The sequence below is a fragment of the Pelophylax lessonae genome (assembly GCF_965119305.1).
Source record: "Pelophylax lessonae genome assembly, chromosome: 1".
Lineage (NCBI taxonomy): Eukaryota > Metazoa > Chordata > Amphibia > Anura > Ranidae > Pelophylax > Pelophylax lessonae.
In genome coordinates, this window is record NC_138768.1 from 139,461,954 (window position 1) to 139,486,560 (window position 24,607).

The 24,607-nt window shown below is 46.9% G+C and overlaps 1 protein-coding gene across 1 annotated transcript in view; it reads right to left on the bottom strand.

The window, feature by feature from the left end:
• Nucleotides 1–24,607, bottom strand: part of MCCC2 (methylcrotonyl-CoA carboxylase subunit 2) — a 195,081-nt gene that overhangs the window by 36,774 nt on the left and 133,700 nt on the right. Inside the window, exon 14 of the mRNA XM_082275349.1 lies at nucleotides 5,134–5,290. Within this exon, the coding sequence (XP_082131475.1) occupies nucleotides 5,134–5,290 (157 nt within the window). The remainder of the gene's footprint in view (nucleotides 1–5,133; nucleotides 5,291–24,607) is intronic.

Below are 24,607 nucleotides of genomic sequence, written 5' to 3' on the forward strand. Positions count from 1 at the left end.
TTGTGTCAGAATATATAAAATCAATGCGTGGTAGCCGACGAGGGACCTGCAAGAGAAACAGGTCACAAAAGAATGAAAAAACAAAGTACATTAAAAAAAGTACATTAGGAAGAGTAGGACATATAAAATGACTGACAACAACAAAAGTTTTTGGATTCTCATCATTAACCGCCCAAACAACCACCCACTGAATTTAATGATGGGTATACACGGCGCTATCCACGTATACCAAAATAGGATTTTAACTGCAGTGCTGAAATCAGAAAATCACCACAGCTGCTATCAGCAAAGGTATCCATATATGCTGAGCGCAAACACTGTTTGTGTCAGAATATATAAAATCAATGCGTGGTAGCCGACAAGTACCTGCAAGAGAAACAGGTCACAAAAGAATGAAAAAACAAAGTACATTAAAAAAAAGTACATTAGGAAGAGTAGGACATATAAAATGACTGACAACAACAAAAGTTTTTGGATTCTCATCATTAACCGCCCAAACAGCCACCCACTGAATTTAATGATGGGTATACACGGCGCTATCCACGTATACCAAAATAGGATTTTAACTGCAGTGCTGAAATCAGAAAATCACCACAGCTGCTATCAGCAAAGGTATCCATATATGCTGAGCGCAAACACTGTTTGTGTCAGAATATATAAAATCAATGCGTGGTAGCCGACGAGTACCTGCAGGAGAAACAGGTCACAAAAGAATGAAAAAACAAACAAAGGACATTTAAATGTACAGTAAGAAGAGTAGAAGGACATATAAAATGACTGACACAACAACAGTTTTTGGATCCTTTTATTTTTCTTTCTAACTGTTTCTTCATGTCTTGATTTGGGAGGGACTGCGATCTTCTGCGATCTTCTCTTCCAGCTTGGGTCTCTCAAAATGTCGATGGACATCCAACATCCTTCGAGACCCTGTGTTTGTGTGCCCTACACTGTGTCGTGCTGTACCCTATACTAAAACTCCACTAGTGTATGGTAGCGCTCAAAACATTCCCCGATGCAGAGACCAGGTTGGTCAGGACATTTGGGACAATAATAACGGGTGTCACGCCTAAATCCGCGCCTGCTACAGACACGACATCTTCTTTGGGGCCATCTTTGGGTAGGGGTACTCGGGAGGGCATAAGGAAAATGCCTCTCATGCAGCCGGCTCACTGCATCTGGAAGGGGAAGTTGGGCAGGCATGCCTCCTGGGTACAGGTAGGCAAGGATGATCTCTTCCTGGAATTCCCGGAAAGATCCAGTTCGTCCTGACGCCTTGTATAGGACAAAGGCGTTCAGCATCGCCAATTGGAATAAATAAACAGACACTTTTTTGTACCAGCGTCTGGCTTTACGGGCAACTAAATACGGCGCCAAAATCTGGTCGTTAAGGTCCACCCCTCCCATGTTAAGGTTATATTCGTGGACACAGAGGGGTTTCTCCACAACGCCAGTTGCCGTAGTGATTTGGATTGTCGTGTCTGCGTGAAGGGAGGACAGAACATAAACATCCCGTGTATCCTTCCACTTCACCGCAAGCAATTTGTCCGTTTTCAAGCAGGCTCTCGCCCCCCGACTAAGACGGGAATCTACAAGCCGTTGGGGGAAGCCCCGGCGATTATGTCGCACGGTGCCACATGCGCCAATTTGTAATTCGAGCAGGTGACTAAATAGTGGCACGCTTGTATAAAAGTTGTCCACGTACAAATGGTACCCCTTTCCGGATAAGGGTGACACCAAGTCCCAAACGATCTTACCGCTGCTCCCTATGTAGTCTGGGCAGTTGGGGGGCTCCACACAGCTATCTTTTCCCTCATAGACCCGGAAACTAACTGTATAGCCTGTGGCCCTGTCACACAATTTATATAGTTTGACCCCGTATCTGGCACGCTTGCTGGGGAGGTACTGTTTCATAGCAAGGCGGCCAGTAAATTTAATCAGGGACTCGTCAACGCAGACAACTTGTTCGGGGGTAAACAAGGCTGCAAACCGCTGATTGAAGTGGTCTATGAGGGGCCGAATTTTGTGGAGCCGATCGTATGCAGGGTCTCCCCGAGGACGACAGATTTCATTGTCGCTGAAATGCATAAATCGCAGAATTTGCTCATATCTCGCCCTGGACATGGAGGCAGAGTACATGCGCATATGGTGAAGTGGGCTAGTGGACCAATATAGCCGCAATTCACTCTGTTTAGTTATGCCCATGTGGAGGGAAAGGCCCAGAAAGATCTTAAATTCGGAAACCGTTAAAGGTTTCCAGCCGAATTGTCTGGCAAGGGGCGAATTTGGGTTGGCGGCGATAAATTGTTGAGCATATAAATTTGATTGATCCACAATAGATCTGAAAAGATCTTCCGTGAAGAACAGCTCATAAAAGTTCAGGGGCGTAAAACCAGCTGTCTCCACGTGGATTCCAGGTTGGGCGGTGAATGGGGGAAGTACTGGCGCTGTAGTATCAGTGGGTTGCCAATTAGGAAATGCCAGCGCATCAGGGAGGGCACTATGGGCTCTACGGGCCTGTCTTCGAATACGCGGTGGCTGCGGGCCACTACTTGTGCTAGCCACCGCACCAGCTTCAACTGCACTTAGGGGACTCGCCACGTCACCAGGTCTTACTGCAGTGCTGGTTGTACTAGGTCCAGGGTGTACTAGGCCGCTGGCGCTTGCCAGGTCGCCAGAAGGATGAGCGGCACTAGTACCCACACTCTGCTCCATACGAGCACCCTGCGATTCCTGCATCTCAACAACACCAGAATGGGGTCGGGTACGCCTGGGTCTAACAGGGACCCATCTGTCGTCGGAGCTATCTGTCAGGGAGCCGCTGCTGTCATTTGGTTCGTATACTGACCCTGATTCTGCCGGTGAGGCTTCCCCATCGCTCTCACCTGACATGGTCATCATACTGTAAATAGCTTCATCACTGTACGAACGTTTAGACATTTTGGTAACTAAATTTACCCGTACAGTGATGCGACTCACAGGTAATAAAAGCACCTGGTTGTCGAAGACTATTTCAAGCGCTACCAAAAAAACTGCTAATGCTAGCAGGGATCAGGCCTGACTCTGCTAACACAGCGGTTTTGTGTCTTGTGTTTTTTTGTAAGTGACAGTAATCTGTTGATTACTACACTTACCTGGGTGAAAGGGTTAAACGCAGGTGCTGGCAGGAATCAGTGCTGATCGTGCAAACACTGCGTTTTGGGAACCCTAAACTATGGGGGCGCTAGTATAGCTCTGATCAGATCAGATATTGATCTGTTCAAACACTATACTAGAAATGGAAGTGTAGGTGCGTGCGTGTGTGCGTGCGTGCGTGTGTGGCAATCAAGGGGTTACTTCTAAACTATGCGCTGGGGATCTGGGGGGGGTGGCGGGGACCCTAAACCTCCTTTGGGAAAGAAACTAGCTAGCTAGCACAACCTCAAGTCACAATGACACCAATACAAAATACAGTAAAAACAGTATATTATGTGTGTATTAGTGCTAATGTGACAGAGGGTGTAGGGGTTAACGGGATGTGATCAGGGGGGGATCAGGGGTTTAAATCTTTATTGGAAGGGGCTGGCGGGTATCCTAAGGATAAAAGGAACGGTGGCAAGCGCTAAACCTGGTCACAAGTCACACTTATACAGGTATATAGAAAATGCTATATACTGTATACAGTGTGCGTTGTGGCAGGGGGTGTAGGGGTGATCAGGGGGGGATCAGGGGATTAAATCTTTATTGGGCGGGTGGGGGGGACCCTAAACCTGCTTGGGACACAAACTTAGTCGCCTGCGCTAATTCTGATCACAATCACACTAATACAAAAATACAAAAACACAGTATATTACGTTTGTATTAGTGCTGATGTGACAGAGGGTGTAGGGGTTAACTAGCGGTGATCAGGGGGGGATCAGGGGGGATCAGGGGCTCAAATCTTTATTAGGGGGGGGTGGCGGGTAATTCAAGTGGAAAAAGGGGGGTCGCAAGCGCTAGACCTGACCACAAATCACACTTATACGGGTATATAGCAAAATGCTATATACTGTATACGGTGTGTGTTATGGCAGGGGGTGTAGGGGTGATCAGGGGGGGGTCAGGGGCTTAAATCTTTATTGGGCGGGTGGCGGGGACCCTAAACCTTCTTGGGACAGAAACTTAGTCGCCTGCGCTAATTCTGATCACAATGACACTAATACAAAAATACAATAACACCGTATATTGCGTTTGTATTAGTGCTGATGTGACAGAGGGTGTAGGGGTTAACGGCGGTGATCAGGGGGGGTTCAGGGGGGATCAGTGGGTTAAATCTTTATTAGGGGGGGGTGGGGGGTAATTTGAGTGGAAAAGGGGGGGTCGCAAGGGCTACACCTGTTCACAAATCACACTTATACAGGTATATAGGTATATGCTATATGCTGTATATAGTGTGTGTTGTGTCAGGTGCTGTAGGGGTTAATTGGGGGGGCGATCGAGGGTGAAATGTGCCTATCTAGCTGTGTGTGATGTGCTTGGTGCAATTACTCACAGTAAGATGTGCTCTCCTCTCACGCTGGATCCGAAAAGACCGTTGGGAGGGGAGGGCACATCTCCTCTAAGCCTGTGTTTACATTTCACAGGCTTAGAGGGAGATCTGATTGGGCAGGACCGATCAACAGGTCCAGACCAAAAATGATTGGCCTGGACCTGATGACTGATCGGTTCTGAACCCAATCGAGTCATCGGCGGCGGCGGCGGGGCGCGGGAGCGCGCATAGGGCCGGCAAAAAGTGCTGACGTAGGCCTACGTCAGTTTGCCTGGCCGGGGCTGAGCGCCGACGTAGATCGTCGTGCGCCGGTCGTTAAGTGGTTAAGTATGCTTTTGAGCTTATTTTCTTCATTTATCAGTTTTACAGTTTCATTCCTCGTTCTCTACACATTTTTGAACAGTTAGAAATGGAAACTATACGGGATACATTTTCATACAATTTAGGAAACTGCAAGTTTTGCCAAGAAATCCATTTGCATCTCCTCCCCAGTGACTAGATAAACATCAAACAAAAGCCAGCAGTTTGCAATTTATGACACTGCTAACCAGACAAAATATATAATGAGAGTTTACATTAATATATACCATTCTATACAGTGAAGGTATTCTACATAGATTGACACTGACCTGTAAGCTCTGCCACACATTCCATAATTTCCTGCCCCATAAGAGCCTCCAATAATAACAGTTATTTTGGGCACACTAGCACAAGCTACAGCTGTCACCATTTTGGCACCATCCTTAGCTATTCCACCAGCTTCATAATCACGTCCAACCATGAAACCTGAAAGAGGTAGATTAATTGTTGAAGTTACAATGGCATTATTTATTTTCAGTTTGCACAATCGATCAGTAGAAAAACCCAAGGGCATTAATTAAGATCTTCACTTATACAAAATAAATTGTACCCTAAATTTCATGTCACATCATACGAATGTTCTGCTTTGCATTTTAAAAGATGCAGCCTAAGAGGCCCAAGTTGGTTGACACGTGGAACAGTCATACCATAATAGGGGGAGATCTGAGCTGAAGACGGGTTATGACACAGGGAGGTAGTATACTGTAAAACAACTTCTATGGGTGGAAGAAGAGGCAGTGAGGCGCTAATGGCACTGGAGGATACCTTCCACTGTGAATACTCTATTCTTTTTCCTGTAGTAAAACGCATTTTTTCTGCATGAAAACACCATTCGACTAAAAATCCATTCATTATTATGAGGCTAGTTCACACTGACACACTGCAGATCAGCGTATTCTCAATTATAGGACAAGTAGCATTTTAGGGCCCTAAGACAAGACCTCTCGTCCATTAACAGAAGTTAAAAAAAAAGAATGCAGACAGGGAGGCAAGAGCATCACATTATACATAGGATGTTCATTTAGCCTTTGTATATTCAGTTCTCTTAAAAGAGTTTGCAATGAATTGTGCTGAATATGTGTTGAATATTTGCAGGTTGGTTTTTCTTTTTGATACATGTGGGGTGTGTGGGGGGTGATTGGGTTGCTTGACCATGTTAAATGTTTGTCTTTTTTTTATTACACTGTGGGATATGTTTGGATTTATTTTCAATTTGTAGTATATGTGAATCTGGAATAAAGGATCTTTATTTTTTCTTTTTTTATAATATAATTATTACTTTTCCTGCCAACTAGCTCATCAAACAAAAACTAGACACAGGTTAATAGCTATGCACACACAGTGTGTTCATCGCTGAAGACTTTGCTTGTAAGAGGTTTTTTTTTTTTTCTCTCCTTAGGGCAAGGGTAGGCAACCTTTTGAGCATAGTGTGCAAAAAAATATTTTGAAAGAAATTGAGAGTGCCAGCTACATAAAAAAAAGGATAACTTCCCACACTGAACCACTAATTTTTTAAACGAAATGCAGTAAACGACTTGAATAACAGATAATATCGGAGCTTTGCACCTTTAGACCTCAAATGAGCCCAATTCCTGCACTGTAGACCTCAGATTTCCTGCACCTTCACACCTAGGATCAGTCTCGATTTCTGCACCTTCACACCTCTCATCAGCCCCAACTACTGAACCTTCACACCTCAGATCAACCCAAATCCTACATATCACAGATCATGCCAATTCCTGCACATCACTCCTCAGATCATCCCAATTCCTGCACCATCACATCTCACATCACCCCCAATTCCTGCACCTTCCCACCACAGATCAGTCCAAATTCCTTCACCATCAGACCTCAGATCAGCCCCAACTCCCAATCCATTACACATCAGATCGCCCCAAATCCTGCACATTCACAACTTATATCAACCCAATTCCTTCACATTCACAACTCAGACCAGCCCCAATTCTTGCAACCTCACACCTCAGGTCAACCCCAACTCTTGAACCTTCACACATCAGATCAGCCCCGATTATTGCAACTTCACACCTTATATTAGTCCCAATTCCAGCATTATCACACCTCATATCAGTCCGAATTCCTGCACCTTCGAATCTCAGGTAAACCTAATTCCTGCACCTTCACATCTCACATCACCCCAATTCTTGCACCTTCAAATGTCAGATCAGCCCTGATTCTTGAATTTTCACACCTCAGACCACCCCAATTCCTGCACCTTCACACCTCATATCAGTCCAAATTCCTGCATTATCACTCCTCAGATCACCCCAATTCCTGAGCCTTCACACCTCAGATCAGCCCCAACAATAAGGGATCAGTAGGGCATAGGACAAAAATCAGCAGGGCAGAGGACGGGGCATCAGCAGGGCAGAGGACGAGGTCACTACTAACAGGGCACTCAGTGGAGCTGCTCTTCCAAACACTGCACACAGCTAAGATCTGATTCTTTTCTAGGCACAACCTGGATTTGCACAGTGTGTAATTGGCTGCTGCAAGATGAGGGTTTCACAGGTCATAACTGCAACTGCCAGCTACACGCTGTGCCAATTGAGGCTGTGTCTGGAAAAGAAACAGATTTGCTGTGTGCAGTGCAACTGCTGCATTTCCTGTGTCAAGCCCTAGAGCAGTCTGAGGATGGAAGAGCGTACTGAACAAGGCACAATATCCATGCGGGAAAGGGGCGTGGGGTGTACAACACCACCCCCTACATCCAGCTATCCACTACTTTAATGTTGGCTGTATGCAACCCGAGTGAGATGGGTGGAAACGGAGGCAGGCAGGTGGTAAGATGATTCCAACCATGTTCCTTTCTGTGTAGCCAGCCGCAACTGGCAGCTGACTTTGTTGATGCGTAGGAGGTGGTTGTCCCAGGCATTCGATTGCCAGCATAAATGTGACTGCATGCAGGGGGTGTGGTCTGGACATGGGAGAGGAGAGACATGTGGAGTGTAAGCTCCCGGCCTTTCCCTGCCTATCCTAGCTTACTCTGCTTGTTTTTTAGAGGCATGCTCTCGGCAAAGCTCAACACTAAGACACCTCGGGAAGCCAAATCAAGAGGGGAAATCTAGTGCTTCTTCCCAAGCATCCCGGTGGCCTCCTCGGCACCAAGTTGGTGGATCTCCTAGAACAGCACCTGACATACTAGAGCCAGCGGCCTCGCCAAGCCTCTCTATTACATCAGACGCCTTCTCTGAGGCTCTAGCAGCTCTGTCCTCTAGCTTCCACGGCTTCCCCGCAACATACTGGGATGCTCCAGGCAGTCGATCTCCAGGAACTTATTTAAGCCCTCCCCACTAAAACAGACATTGAAACTCTAATCCTCAAGCTGGAGGAGACACACCGCCCAGAGATCCGCAATGTAATATCTGAAGTGCAGTCCCTGTCAGAGCGCTTGACTACCGGGAAATCGTGCAGCGCTGGAGCAAAGGGTGACAGCTCTGGAGACTGTACAAGACTCCCATGTGGACAATGCGGTGGTCTTACAACCTGCTCGATGCGGCTACGGCCATCCTACACAGGGTACTAGATAACTCCCCTCCTGTTAACCTTAAGTTTGACAGAATTCACAGAGCCCTGGGACCTAAATCCACAGACCCGGGCCAGCCACGTGATGTAATCTGCAGCCCACACTGTTACACTCACAAGGAAGCCATCCTTCGGAAGGCCTGGGAATCTCGTGCTATAGATTTCGATAGGGTCAATATCAAGATCTTCCCTGACCTCTCGAGGGCAACCCTGCAGCGCTGAGCCTTACTTCATCCAGTCCTGGATCTGGCACGCCAGCCTGGCCTAACCAATAGATGGGGCTTCCCGGTATCAGTAAAGATTAGAAAATGGCTGACGTTCTTTACACTCCGTAACCCAGTAGACCTGCCTGCCTATGAACATTCATAGAGACAGACCCCATACAGGTCCTGAACTGGCTGCAACGGCTTCCACAACTGCCTGGCCACTCAGGGGCCTCTGCAACCTCATGCCCTGGGGCAAATTCCTGTGAACGAATGCTTCTCATAACATGTTTCTTTTAATATCACTGTACATCTTTTCTGCCCTTTATTATGATCAGTTGATCGCCTCTTTCACAGAGAGGAACCTGAATCCCCTCGTAGACCTCTGGGATAGCTTTGGGCGAATGATCCCAGAATCCCTAAACTTACCATGTCCTTTTTGATAGGTCTCCCTTAATTGTGAGATCTGATGCCCATGTGCAGCTCTCCTTGAGACTACCGTGGACATGTTTGAGTACCCTTGTTGACACTGATGGACGTTTTTTGTTTAATAGGGGAAGATTGGCGATGCTAAAGTGACTCTTGCAACCTTATATGCACCTAACGATCATGAGGACCTTTTTCTCAGTTGTAGTCTTGACAAACTCCTCAAGTTTGCTGAGGGCCAATTGATTGTGGGTGGCGCCTTTAATGTAGACTTGATCCCTTCAGTAAATACCTCATCAGGCACCTCCTCCATTCCTCCTGGCTCCCGCAAACGGATAGCGCAAGCCATACATAAGCCACAATTGGTGGATGTATGGTGCTTACTCCACTCTGGAGAAAGATTATATGTTCTATTCCTCTCCTCACAAATTTTACACATGTATAGATTATTTCCCAATACCACACATTGTCAACTACTTGCAGTTCTGGATGCCTTTATTTGCACAATTACATGGTCTGACCACGCACCTATTGTCTTGATCTATGCACTTTCTGATACACCACCCTCCAAAAACCTGACATGGAAGCTGAACAAAAACCTCCTAAAAGACCCAGAGGTGCTGGCAGTGGTAACCAGGGAATTGGGCTTCTATTTTTAATTGAAGATTGTACACACCTCCATCTCTTCCCGAGACTCTCCACTATTCCCAATGCTGGGAAACCCGCAACTCTCCCTGGTTCTTCATGATGAGACTTTTCGAACCCTGTACGGCTCTGGTCGCCCTCGGGTTTCTCACTTTCTAACATCTACCTCTTGGTCCTCCATTTCCTCACTAACTAACCTGTCAGGCCCATTTTAATTAGACTTTTGGAGGGCTCTCCAGCTACATCACTTTTTTCATTCCTTACAGTCTCCAAGGGACTTTAGTTGTCGTCTTACTACCTTTGAGGAATACTACTCTGATGATGGGGTTTTGCCCCATGTCTTCTCTAAAACATACAACCTTTTGATCACGCCTCCTGATGACTATCAGTTTCCCTGCCTGTTGAAGTTGGAGTCTGACCTGGATTGTACTTTTATGCCTGACCAACATAATATCAGATTCTCCCTGAAGTCCTCAATATGTATGAGGCTTCAGGAAACCAATTTTAAATGTTTAACGAGATGGTATCATACACCATTTCAACTACATACATTTTTCCCCAACACTACCGACCATTGTTGGAGAAGCCAGGAAGAACGGGAGACGTTACTACACGTCTTTTGGTCCTGTCCCAGACTTAAGCGTTACTGGAGAGAGGTCTGGAGGATTGTTCAGAAATTTACAAATCACAAGGTTCCGGTCGATCTGGCCATTTTCTTCTCCAGGTTTCCCAGCATTCCAGCAACAATTTACAAACGATCTATTGTTCGTCACCTTTTAAACACCACTAAGTCTTGCATTCCCCTTAATTGGAAAAGTCCACAGTTGCCGACCGTTGGTCTCTGGCTTAAAAAAAGTGGAATAAATTAAATAAAATGGATGGTTTAATACTCCCAGAACATCATAAGAGCGAACGATACTCTAGAACTTAGATGTTATGGAATGGGTTTGTCTTCTCTGAGGAAGGGAAGGCTCTTTTTGATGAATAGATTGTGAATTGTAAATGGCTCCCGGGTTCTGCCGCTGAGACATGCTACCAGTCTTAGAATAAAGTACTGCCCCCCCCCCCCCTCTGGACCTCCTGGTCTCTCTCTTCTATCCGTCCACATTTCTTCTTCTTCTCCTCAACATATATTTAAAATGAGTTGGGCAGTGCTAGTTTCCTAGGTTATCCAGTGCTATGATATTTCCAAGTCCTATATGGACATAGGGTGTTGTCTATACCTGACAAGTACAATCTAAAAGTTCAGTGATCCATTTTGGTTTCTCGATTTCATATATTGATTGGAGGTATTTATGCTATGTATACTGGTATAATGATGTTTCTTTATTTTTGTCTTATTGACATGGAACAGCCTTTCTGCTGAAAATAAAAAACGTGACTGCGTGCCATATCTGGCATGCGTTCTGGGGCTTATCGACCCCTGCCTTAGGGTAACAATGTTTCTCCAAACAAAAATTTTAATTCGTAGGTGAAAAGTTTAATTTACTAATTGATTTTCTGGTGCCGTGCCAACAACGCAATGCAGTCACCATTCAAATCTATAATCCCCCTAGCGTTGTTGGTACCCAAAAGCTTCCTCTGATGCATATGCACTGCATTACCTCAGGCTCACTAATAGTCTCTAACCACTGCCCACAGAAGGGGTCATATAACTTGGAAGTTTTTGCTCACATAACCACCACTACAGCCACCTAAAAGAGACATTTCTGTAGCGATTTTTTCACTTAAATAAAATTCTGAGGCAGTTCTTGAGGGTGAATGGTAACATTTGGTGCACATTCCCTTTCCATCTGTAAAAACAGATCTCAATAGACTTTGCCTGCATAAAATTCTGATAAGGGCTTCTAGTAACAGAAGTTGCTTTGAGAGGCTGTATCTAAATGGAGTTGCTAGATAATGTAATCTACCCTGATGCTTTTAAAAAGCTGAGACCCACCATGTAAAATTTATAAATAGGCCATGCTGCTTACTCAGTTATTGTAGATTAGGTAAAATATTAAATAATATTTTTAATAGCACAAAGACTAACATATTAATGTAATTTACAGCAACCCTGTCATGAATATGAAAAATGGCCAAAACAAATAAGCTTCAAAAGGAGGATGTACTCAAAATGCTTACCTTCCTACCTCACTGCCTGTGCCATGGAGCACCACTTGTTCAAAGGGAATTGTCCCCCCCCCCCCCCCCACTCCAAGTCTGCTGAGAAACTGACACTTGCAGAAGTGTCTCTTGGGTCCCCCATTGTGCTCGGTGATTCCTCCGGACAACCTCCAAAACAGTGCTACAGTAGTGACATATAGGTGAGTAGGAGGAACCAGTGACAAGCACATTGACACTCCTAGAACACTCCTTTCAAAGCAGACTTTAGGGATGATTCCCCTTGAACAGATTGATGTTCTGTAGTAGAGATGGTGAGTATATACACCATTATTGTGCAGGGAATATGTTTAGGCCACTTTCATATTCATGACAGGTTCACTTTATATTGAATTCACACTTTGTTTACAGTAGGGAGTACTCTGAGCTATTGGCTACCTTCTGCACATTGCTTTGCAACCTTGTTCTGCCATTAGAGCTTGTCAAAAATCCAGCACTTTAGGTATGGAAGAACGTGTGACACTTCCCAAAATCCAATACTCCGTGCCCGAGGGGCCAGTTGTCATGCAGGAGAGAGTGTGCATAGCTCTGAGCAAGTTTAAACTTGAACTTCTGGTGACTGAAGCAGTGTAAATCAGGGTGGCATGGTGGATATGTATTAATGCCCACAGACGACCAAGTGGCCGCCTTGCAAACTTGCGATATTGAAGCCTGATGATGGAAGGCCAAGAAGCACTCAGTGCCCGAGCAGAATGCGCCCTGACAGGGAAAGGTGGAACCTGACCTTTAATGGAATAGGCCTGAGTCATCGTCTGTCTGATCCATCTGCAGATGGTAGAAGAAGAAGCGGCCAGCCCTTTTCTTGGTCCATTTGTAAATCATAAAAAAGCGAGTCTGACCTCCGAAATTACTCAGTAGCTGCCACATACACCCAAATCGCACGAACCAAATCCAAAGTATGCAAAGCAAATTCCTTGGGATGAGCAGGCTTGGGACACAAGGAAGGCAGCACAATGTCCTCATTCAAATGGAAGTGAGGGAAAACTTTGGGCAGGAATGATGAACAGGGACGAAGAATCACTTCATCCCTATGGACCACTAAATAAGAACTGTGACAGGATAATGCCACCAATTCCGATACCCTGTGGGCCGAGGTGATAGCCACCAAGAATGTCACCTTCTGGGATAACGTAGGCAAGGGTATCTCCCAAATATTCTCAGATGGAGGTTTCTGGAGAACCGAAAACACAAAATGTAAATCCCATGACAGCAAAAGAGACCGTATAGGTGGAGCCACATGTCGAACCCTTTGAATGAAGGTACGAACTGAAGAGTGCGTGGCTAGGGGTCGCTGAAAGAAGATTGCCAAGGCAGACACCTGGCCCTTGATGGTACTCAAGGCCAACTACTGATCAACGCCCTGTTAAAGAAAGGTTAAGATCAGTGCCACAGAAAAGGATCAAGGATGAGCGCCAATCGACTCACACCAAGAAATGTACGCTTTCCACGTACGATGGTATACCTTGCTGCAAGAGGACTTTCTCATCCTCACCATAGTAGGGATCACTGATCCAGACAGACCTCTAGTCCTCAGTACCTGGCTTTCAATAGCCAAGCCATTAAAACCAGCGACTGTAAAGTAGGATGGTATATCAGTCCTTGGGACAACTGGTCTTCTCTGAGAGGAAGCCCCCAAGGGACGTTTAAAGCCACCAGAATGATTGGAAGATCCTCGGTCTTGATTCCTCGCAGGAACTGCAGAAGAAGCCTTAGCCGAGGATAATACTGGCCTTACCGTGGCCCTTGGACACCTGCGGCGTCTGTCTGATGACCCCGTGACCTGATCACAAACCTCGGTATCCTCCTGTGCTCAGAACCTGTTTGCAAAATGGGACAGCGAACAATCCGCGCGACAGCAGCTGGTGAATCATGGCCTGCGGTTCCTAAAGTTTGTGCAGAGGAAGGACCACCCTGGTCAGAAATAGAATCAGACCTAGGTAAATCAATTCCCTGAACACGGATAGGGGGGGACCTTAGGTAGTTCAGACATCACCTGAACCTTTGCAGGAATTAAATCCGTACCCTGAAATAGACAAGATTTCTGGGTATCCTGAAAAGAAACATTTCGCGGAACTCCTTGACGCTCACCAATGAAGTCCATGGGGCCGGAAACCAGCGAAGATGTCCCCCCACCCCAATAATGGGTGAGGGCAGACCTTAATTGCTGAAGGGGTCTTGTCTGCGGGTCCAGAGAAGCTAGCTCTATAGCAGGCATCACTAAATGGCGGACCGGGGTCCGGATCCGGACCCAGTTAATGTCTCATCCGGACCCCTGCGGTCCCACCCTTTAGAGTCGTTATGCCCACAGCCATCACCACTGCCAGTCTCACAGAGCCAACAGCTGGAGGCAGGACAGCTATAGACAGAGGACGGGGGCTATACAAGTTAACAAGCAAGTGATTGGTTGCGAGGATACAGGGTGGCCATCGCACAAACATGTGATTCGGACCTCTGCTGGAAGAATATTTTATTGACTGGACCTTTGTAAATTTTAATTCAATACCCCTGCTCTATAGGCTTACCAGACCAAGGTTGCTTGGAACCTCCCGGGGAAGATTTAACAGATCTATTTCTCTTATTCTCTGTCCCAGGAGCACAAAAGAATTCTCTATGGGCTGAGAAGGAGGGCCCCCATCTACGGCGAAGTTCCTTTCCTTGACTGGGACAGGGAGGTACTCCCCCCCCCCCCCCCGTGATACCCTTAATGATATAATCCAGGGTAGCCCCAAACAAGCAATCGCCTTGAAAGGGCAGATCAAGGAGAGCTTTCTTACAGGCTTGGTCTGATGACCAATTCTTAGGCTACAGCACACGCTTAATCACCACCGCTGAAAACAAAGTTTGGACAGCACAGGTGCTGTATCCAAAGCTGCATCACAAAAACTGCAGCCCATGGACCAACTGGTCCGCTAAATGGACCAACTGATCCGCTAAAGACTTGCTAAAAGGTACTGGGCGTTCCTCCTCCGAGGAAGTTAGCGTGATAGGCTAACTAAATGCATCAGCACCCTGTCATCACTTCTGACATGGAGCTGACCGGTAACTTTTAGCGGCTAACTGACCGGGAGGCGGCTACCGGAGGAAGGTATAGCGGCTTCAGCACGTGTGCAGCAACTTAGATCCTTACGCAGTTGAACTGCGCTTCAGCAACGGGGGGGCTAAAGTGGTGAGTGAACACCTATATGCCCTAACTTAATTACTGGACTGGGACTGTGGAATTGGCTCCGGTTTCTGTCATCATTCTGATGTTACTGGCATGAAGATCAAGTGACTCCCCTGTCCTCGATCTCTATATACATGTTATGATGTACCGCAGCTTCAGTGCTTTGTTCACTCTCCTCACACTGCAATTAACTGCCTAATTACTACTTATGGTGGCTGTTTCTACACCTCTGATTGTGCTTTAGCAGCGGGTTGTCAGACTGGCGACTGGATACCTTTTTGCCACAGTAGAATTACCGGCTTGGGACTATGCAATTGACCTATTAGGCCCCTTTCACACAGGTGGACTGTTCAGATCCGCCCGTCAGTTTTTTTGGCGGATCTGAACGGTCACCCTATGCATCTCTATGGGGCATAAGATGTCAGCGGAGACATGTCCGCTGACATCAGATCCGATCCGTCAAATCTGAACGGATGGAAACCCTATTTTCCATCTGTCCAGCGGATCGGATCGGATGAGAACGGACTGACGGTCCGTTCCCATCCGATTCCCCCATAGAGATGCATGGGGACCTGACAGCTGTGTCTCCGCACAAAGCGCGGAGAACAGCGGTCATCCTCCTGCTCAGCACGGGATTGGCGGATTGATCCCCCGCTGAGATAAATGGAGTCCATTTGACGGACTCCTAGTGTGAAAGAGCCCTTAATCGCTATAACTTGGTTACAATAACCAGTGATATACCTGACCACTAGTACCTCAGCCGCACTCAAGATACTTTGTTACAATTGTGCTAAGTGACTCTCCCATTTCAATGTGACTGCACAGTTACCATGCTCTGCATAGGACGTCTTCACTGAGTTATTAACGATGGACTTCCATCTTGCACCCTAACTAGCAACGAGTTGCCCCCTACTTAGTATATGGTGTATGCACGGTGGTGGGTTATGTATAAGCAGCTGCTGGCATCTCTCCTCTCTTCCATTAGACAACGTTGTCTTGTTTTTTAAATGTCTGGGTTTCAAATGCAATTTTTGGTGGTTTTAATTTTACCTAGTGATCGACCGATATAGTTTTTTTAGTGCCGATACCGTTACCGATATTTTGGTCATTGGATACCGGTATCGACCGATATTGGCAGATACTTTCAGACATTTAGAAAACATTTTTTTTTAACAGGTACAGTTGTGGAGGGATTTGGGGGTCTGAAAGACCCCAAACCCCTCCTCTGCACTTAAAAGCATTCAAAACGCTTTGCTGTCATTTTTTTTTTTTATCGGGCGCCGAATACCCGGAAGTGATGTCATGACATCACTTCCGGGGTTTTTAGATGGAGACCCGATCAGAGCCGGATGCGGCTTTGATCGGGTCTGCTCTTCAGCGGCCATGGAGGTAGAATGCCTGGGTCTCCCGTTGGGACAGGAGACCCGGGCGAGTCGCGGAAGGCGGCTGGGGGGGGGGGGGGGCAACGTCCCCTTCAGCTCCTTGTAATGACAGCCGAGCGGCTTCTCAGCCGCATCGGTTGTCATTACAGGACAGCCGACCGTCGGCTATGGATGCCGGTAACAGGGTAATGCCTCTAGCTACAGGCATCACTCCAGTACAGCAATTTCCTGGAATATCGGCAATATCGGTAACATCAGGGCCCGATTCCGATATATCGGGGAAAGTGCATATCGGCCCCTGATATATCGGCATTGCCGATAATCGGTCGATGCCTAATTTTAACCAATTAATCTTCAATAAAAATGGATTTTTGTAAAATCTTACCGTAAAATCCTTTTCTCTTAGCTCATCGACAGACGTAGTCCTCGGTGATACACCACCTTCGGGTTATGTTACCTCCGCAGGAGCAGGACTAGACAGGAAATTAAAAAGCTCTGGCCACACCCTAGGGGCAGTCCCAGAGGGTATATCCTCTCTCTCTCTGCCTCAGCAAATCAGTTATGTGAAAAAGCAGTGCTTAGAGAATTTAACCCAACCCAACTCCAAAACAGAGGGGCGGGGACTACGTCTGTCGATGAGCTAAGAGAAAAGGATTTTACGGTAAGATTTTACAAAAATCCATTTTTCTCTAGCGCTCATCGACAGACGTAGTCCTCGGTGATACACCACCTTCGGGACGTCCCAGAGCAGTATCACAACTGAGGGGTGGGAAAATGGAAATCAAATCCCAATCTAGAAGGCCCAACCGGTGCCAACTAGAAGTTTACAATGCTCATCCTTAATGATGAGACTCAACAAAAAAATTTTCAAACAGAAAAAAACCCTCGAGGTAGACCACCGGTCTCCTCAAATTGCGGCCTGCAAAACCTTGCGGCCAAATGAGGCATCCGCCGATGCCGTCACATCAATTTTATAGAATTTTGTAAAGGTATGTACCGACGACCAGGTGGCCGCCTTACATACCTGGACCACTGACGCCTGATGGCGAAAGGCCCAGGAAGTACTGAGCGCTCGAGTGGAGTGCGCCCTAACAGGGAACGGAGGACTCTGACCCTTAATAGAATAAGCCTGTACCACCGTTTGTTTGTTTGTTTGGCAATGGTTGCGGCAGATGCAGACAAACCCTTTCTGGGGCCATCCGTGATCACAAAAAGTGAATCCGTCTTACGGAATGATTCCGTAGCTTTCAGGTATACCCTGATTGCCCGAACCACATCTAAGGAATGCAACGCATGTTCCCGATGATGCTTGGGCTGAGGACACAAGGAAGGTAGTACAATATCTTCATTCAGATGAAAATCTGAAACCACCTTAGGAAGAAAAGATGGCTTAGGATGAAGTACTACCTTATCCCTATGAATCACTAGGTATGGGGACTGGCATGATAATGCAGCCAGTTCTGACACCCTGCGAGCAGAAGTAATAGCCACCAAGAAGGCCACCTTCTGGGATAAAGTAAGCAAGGGAATCTCTCTGATGTTTTCAAAGGGAGGTTTCTGTAGAACCGACAAAACCAAATTAAGATCCCAGGGCGGTAAGGGCGCGCGGACTGGAGGAGCCAGGTGCCGCACCCCCTGGATGAAATTCCGCACCAAGGATTTGGTAGCTAACGGCTTCTGAAAGAAGATTGCTAATGCTGAAACTTGACCCTTGATGGTGCTCAAGGCTAGCTTCTGCTCAACCCCTTTTTGCAAAAAGGCCAATATTCGAGACACCGAATAGGTACGTGGAGGAAATCCTAAAGATTCGCACCACGCAATATAAGTCTTCCATGTGTGATAATAGACTTTGCTGGAAGTCGCTTTCCTTGCTTTAATAAGGGTAGAAATGACTGAAGTAGACAAACCTCTGTCCTTCAGTACTTGGGTCTCAATGGCCAGGCCATTAAAACCAGCGACTGTAAAGCACGAAGGTAACTTGGTCCTTGAGACCACAGACACTCCCTGAGACGAAGTTCCCACGGAACGTCTGCGACTAGCATGTCCAAGTCGGCCAGGCCCGCTTGGGGAGGCCAGCCTAGAATTTCTAGGACCACTGGCGCTGATTGGATCTGAACCAGGCGTCCCTAGAGCTATCTGGCCCCGACCATCCGAGGAAGTCTGGTCGTTTTCTATTTCCACACATTTATCAGATACCTGATAGTTATCAGGAAGGGTGATCTTTTCTGGTTGAACCTCAGGGACCGAAGTCACCCGACTAGAGGCTACTTGGCCTATCTGGTCAACCAGATCCGATTCCTGTGTGGTATCGGGACTAATCTTAGGAAAGGGTAAAGGAAAAGATCTATTCAGGGAACGGTAACTACCGCTTCCTGTGGTACTTAAATGTTGGAAGGGAAGAATCGCACCGGTAGTAGTGGTTGATGCTCGATCTGATGTCCTGAATACCGGTGAAAACGTCCCCCCACCCTGAAACCGGGTGGGGGCGCACCTTCAGGCTGTGTACTCCTTTGCTTCGGGTTTGGCTGGGTTGGTCCTCTGCTTGTCCGACCAGCCCTTCTTGAATCCTCCTGGAGGAGTCTTGCCTTTCCCGCTAGTACCAGCCGGGCGCCCTTTATGGGCGGTAAAGAAAGGTCCTCGCTTGTTGCGAGGTCCCTTAGCTTTTGCAGCCTGTGGCAAGAAAGTGCTCTTGCCCCCAGTGGCATCCTTAATGATTTCATCTAGGTTGGCCCCAAATAGACGATTCCCCTGAAAAGGGAGATTGGTCAAGGTCTTTTTGGAACCTAGGTCAGCTGACCAGCATTTTAACCACAGCACACGTCTGAGGATCACTGCTAACTTAGATGCATGCCCTAATAAGGGAGTTGTGTCCAAGGCTGCGTCACAGATAAACCGTAGCCCTTGTATGATCTGTTCCATCAAATCAGATGTCTCCTGGGGAATATCTTTTCCCCTAAGATCTTGGCGTACCATTTTCGCCCATTCCGTAAGTGTCTGGGAAACTAGACCAATAACAATTACTGGTCTAAATGCTGACCCTATCAGAGAGAAGATAGTGCGGGACTCTGCTTCCATCTTTCGATCCACCGGATCCTTAAAGGACGAAGTGTCCTCCACTGGAATAACCGTGGCTTTATTCAGCCTGGAAATAGGCGGATCCACGACTGGTGGTACCGTCCATTTCTTAATGATGGATCCCTCAAACAGATAGCGTCTAGCAATACGCTTGGAAATAGTAAAGGTACGTTTAGAATGCTCCCATTCTCCTTTAATCTGATTACCAAAACATTTAGGTACCGGAAAAGCCTTCGCCATCTTGATGGGCTTATTAGTACCGAAAGGCCTCTCTGTTTCAGTTGCCTCTGCCGGTAAAGCCTCAAGTTTTAAGGTTTCTTGCACTGCCACAACTAGTGCGTCCACCAATGCTTCTTCCTGAATTATAGCAGGAGAAGAAGCGTCCTCCTCACTGTCTGAGGGGGCTTTACCTGGGATAACAGCCCTTGCAGAGGAACCTGCAACTGCCGTGACCATCTCTGAATCTGAGTCAGAGGTGTCAGATGGTATAGGGGTAGGCGGGGGTCGCTTCCTTGACCCCCGTCCCTGACAGGCCGCCTCCACCCGAGCCACCATAGACTCCAAAATTGCTGTAAATGACTCTATACTCTGTGCACCGGCGGGTCCCGAGGCCCCCTCGAGGGAAACAGGTGGGGGAATATGTGTGGCAGGGTCCATGATAACTCCAGTTACTTCCTGGATAATATAATTCAAAAAGAAAAAAACTTTTTTTTTTTTTTTTTTTTTTCTGACCCCCAGCGCCACAAAAAAGCCCCTTAGTGTTACCTGCTAGGGATCCCTATCGATCGAGAGAGAGAGAGATAGACCCCCAGGCTCACCACTAGATGCTCAGAGTTAAACTGCAACAGCTTACAGCGCTGTCTTGACAAACAGGAAGTCTTTTGGATGGCTGCCCAGGAAGAAGGGAGGCGGCTCCGCCCCTCTGCACGCCTTCCGGCGCCTCCCCCAAGCTCCACGAGGTGTAGCTTGAAGATCTCACAGGAACACTGGAGAAAAAAAGCTGTCTAAAAATCCTTTTAGAAAAAAATTCTTGCCAGGACCTAAGATCCCAGCAAGGTATCTAGGTCCTTACTCCTAACTAGACAGAAAATAACTGATTTGCTGAGGCAGAGAGAGAGAGGATATACCCTCTGGGACTGCCCCTAGGGTGTGGCCAGAGCTTTTTAATTTCCTGTCTAGTCCTGCTCCTGCGGAGGTAACATAACCCGAAGGTGGTGTATCACCGAGGACTACGTCTGTCGATGAGCGCTAGAGAAATTTATGTTTTTTAAATGCTCCGCGTGTCCATAGATCAACCTCATTTTTTGGTCAGACTGTATTATACAGACATTACTACAGTAATCAGTGCTAAAAATATGCACTGTTGCTGTAATAATGACACTGGCAGGAAAGAGGTTAACCTAGGGGTGATCAAAGGGTTATTTGTGACCCTAGGGGAGTGTTTTCTAACTGTGGGGGGAGCTGACCGTCCTCTCTCAGCGGGGAATGATCGCAGGTGCCCGGCGGCAGTCGCACCTGCCGGTCCAATGGATCGGCATCCCCGCTGCCTAGTGGGGGTGGGAGCGCGGCGGGCGGGAGCTCCCCAGCATCACCCCTGCAACAGATGTACCCCTACATTGTTTCGAGCAGCAGGCAGTCAGCAAGTGGTTGAAAAATTGGGATTCCTCTACTGGGATCATGGTTGCTTCATTCAACCTGGAAACAGGAGGGTTCACCACTGGTGGACTAGCCCACTTTTTTTTAAAAGGGCCTCCTCAAAAGGGTAAAGTACAGCAAAACGCTTGGGAACCACAAATAGAAATTTTGGTTGCTCCCATTCCTTACAGGTAAACCTGTCAAAATAGGGCACCTAAGGAAAAACCTTTGGAGTACGATGCGACGTGTGCGTACCAAACGACATAGCCACGTCCGTGGCTACATCAGTCGCATCCTCCATTTTTAAAGTCTCACGCACTGCAGTGATAAGTGTGTCTACCAGCGCTTTTTCATTCGCTGCTGCGACCATAAAGGAATCATCCTATCGGTTGGGTCAGGGGGTGTGATATTAAGTATCCATGGACGGGCCGTGGCCACGGTGGCATCAGGCTCATAATATAATGAGACAGCTTGAGCAGGGGAAGCTTCCTCCTGGGCCTTTGCCCACACGCCACGTCCACCTGGGACATTAAGGACTGTAGGACCGCCGTCAGTGCAACCATGGGAAGCTGGAGTTCCGAGGGACCTGCCACCTCCATGAGGGGGTCAGTGGGGGGAGATGTGACCCTGAGGCTCCATAGGCTCCATAAAAGGAAAGGAAGACCTTCCAGTACAAAAACAAACTTTTGGCACCACTAAAGGATCCCCTCAATGCCCAGGGTACCTATCAGCAGAGAGAGAGATAACAGGGACCCCCCCAAAGACTCACCCCCTTCCAGAGGGGCGCAGAGAATTCAAACCCAGCATCATCGACGCTATCCCTGTTCATTTATCCTGGGAACAGGAAGAGGAAACAAAGAAGCAAACAGAAGAGGAGGAGCTTCAGCCTCCCCACGAGGCTTCAGTTGTCTCCAGCACCTCCCAAGCTAAGGGAAAATGGCGTCCATGACATCATCGGGCTACACAAACAGGGCCGCTAAACAGATACCTGCCAGACTAAGGGAAAATGGCCACCATCAGCTACAAACAGTGAAGCATGCTGCCAGGATCTTTCCTGCACCCTCTGCAATGCTGCACCCTCTGTAAGGAGACCACCCCTGAAGGTAGGACACACATTTAGGGGAGACTCTGCTGTGCACTCTGCACCTGGACCCCCTGCACTATACCCACACTGCAAACAGCAGGGCATGCACCTAGGGGTCTCCTACACTAAAACACCTCCAGACTACCAGGGCGGGACACACACTATCCCAGGAACCTTACAGAGTGGGGATAATGGGGGAGACCCCAGGGGTCTCTGCTGCATTCTCTGCCTTGGGACCCCCACCAAACTCTAGGTCCAGACGGAGGAATGGGAGAGGGGGAAGCCCAGCTCAGTGAGGGATTTAAGGATGGGAGGAGGTGACCTGTAGGCAGCTCCGATCGTCCCTGGAGGTTACTCACGTCCACCCCAAAGAAAACCACCAAAAGGGGACTTAACCTTCCATGGTGTAGGTAACGCTCCAGACAGAACTCATCGCCACCGAAGTAGGGGAGCTGCCGGGCAAGGGACTGCTGTGACTCAGACCCAAGCCCGGCCATATGCGACTCTGCGAGACGTTTAACTTGCGGGGAAGCCTCAGTCTGTGAAGCTATGTCGGGGCCGACCTATCACATAGGTGTGGTCTGCATGCGCTCGCTGGCTGGGCTGGGGGGACCACTGGATCTAGATTATCCAGCCCTTCGCCCAGCAGTTGATTGTAGATCTCCCGAGAGAAAAACAAATATGTAAGGACGGAGACAATTGCTAGGATGAGAGATCCCAGCCGGGAGCCTAGGTCCTTACTCCTGACTAGACAGATTAAAACTGATTGCCTAGAGCAGAGAGGGAGGTTATATACCAGCTGAGGACGGGCCATGGGCGTAGCCAGGCTTTTTTGTTCTGCCTAGTCCTACTCCTGGTGGAGGCAATATAACCCACTAGTTATGATTCATGGAGCGCTGTGTCCGTCAATGAACGAAAGACAAAAAGGAATAATTTTATTGTTGCCAAGGAACATGGGGGTTGAAGGGACAGGACATTATGGAAACCCTCTCCAATATTAACCACAGCTGGCAACACTTGAGTTGAAGTGATTACGCTAGTCATTATTAATGAAGAAAGTCATTTGTACAAAAGGTGGAATCTCTCTACCAGCATGTTGACTTGTTGAAGATATATATAACTTCATATAGGTATTACAATTGTTTTAGGTATCCTATTGAGCAAAGTAAAAGGGAAAAAACAAGTCAAAGATGAGTCACAGATCCCTCCATTGGTTGTCATTCATCATGATATTACAGTAAACCCCCCTCCATTGCGGGGGTTACGTTCCGGACCCAGCCGCGAAAAGTGAAATTCCGCGAAATAGAAAAACCCTATTAAAATGCATTGTAGGCAGGATTTTTTTTACTGTCACTGTACGTGTAGAAGCATTTTAGGGTCTTTAAACACACTTTTAAAACAATAGAAACTCATTTAAACACATAAAAGATAGAGGCAGAGCAAGAGCTATGAAAAACACAAAAATCTTTCATTTTTGATGATTTATATAGTAAAATAACATTACAAAAAAAAACGCGAATTACCGGGACCGCAAAAACTGAACCGCGATGTAGCGGGGGATTACTGTATATGCAAAAATGATCTAAAGTTTCACATTCACACACATCCTAATAGGTAAGCTCTAAAGTTATTAACCACATCAATACAGGACACTTTCACCCCTTCCTGTCCAGGCCATTTTTAAGTTTTCAACACTGGCATAATTTGAATGACAATGACACTGTAACCAAATTAAATTTTTATCATTTTTTGACACATATAGAGCTTTCCTTTGGTGGTATTTAATCACCACTGGGTTTTTATTTTTTGCTAAACAAAAAAAAATTAACTTTTGAAAAAAACAAAAAACAAACACAACAGAGGCACTGAACTTATGCAAATCCTTCTTTCAGCAGGGCAGCCCCCCATGCTTCCTTTTTACCCCTAGAACTTCTGCTATGTATTTACAGTTGAGATTAAAAATTAGATTAGAAGGATGGCCACTGTGCTGAGGAGGAGGAACAGGGTGAGCGGAGTGGTAAGAGAACAGACTTAACCACTTTACAACCGGAGGATTTTGCTGTCTTCCGTCCAGGCCACTTTTTGCGATTCGGCGCTGTGCGACTTCAACTGACAATTGCGCGGTCGTGCGACGCCGTACCCAAACGAAATTTACGTCCTTTTTTTCCCACAAACAGAGCTTTCTTTTGGTGGTATTTGATCACCTGTGCGATTTTTACTTTTTGCGCTATAAACAAAAAAAGAGCGTTTATTTTGAAAAAATAACAATATTTTTCACATTTTTTTATATGAAATTCCCCCCAAAAAAGATGTAAAAACCAATTTTTTTAAAAGTTTTTGGCCAATTTGTTTTATGCTACATATGTTTGGTAAAAAAAAATCGCAATAAGCGTATTTTGATTGGTTTGCGCAAAAGTTATTGCA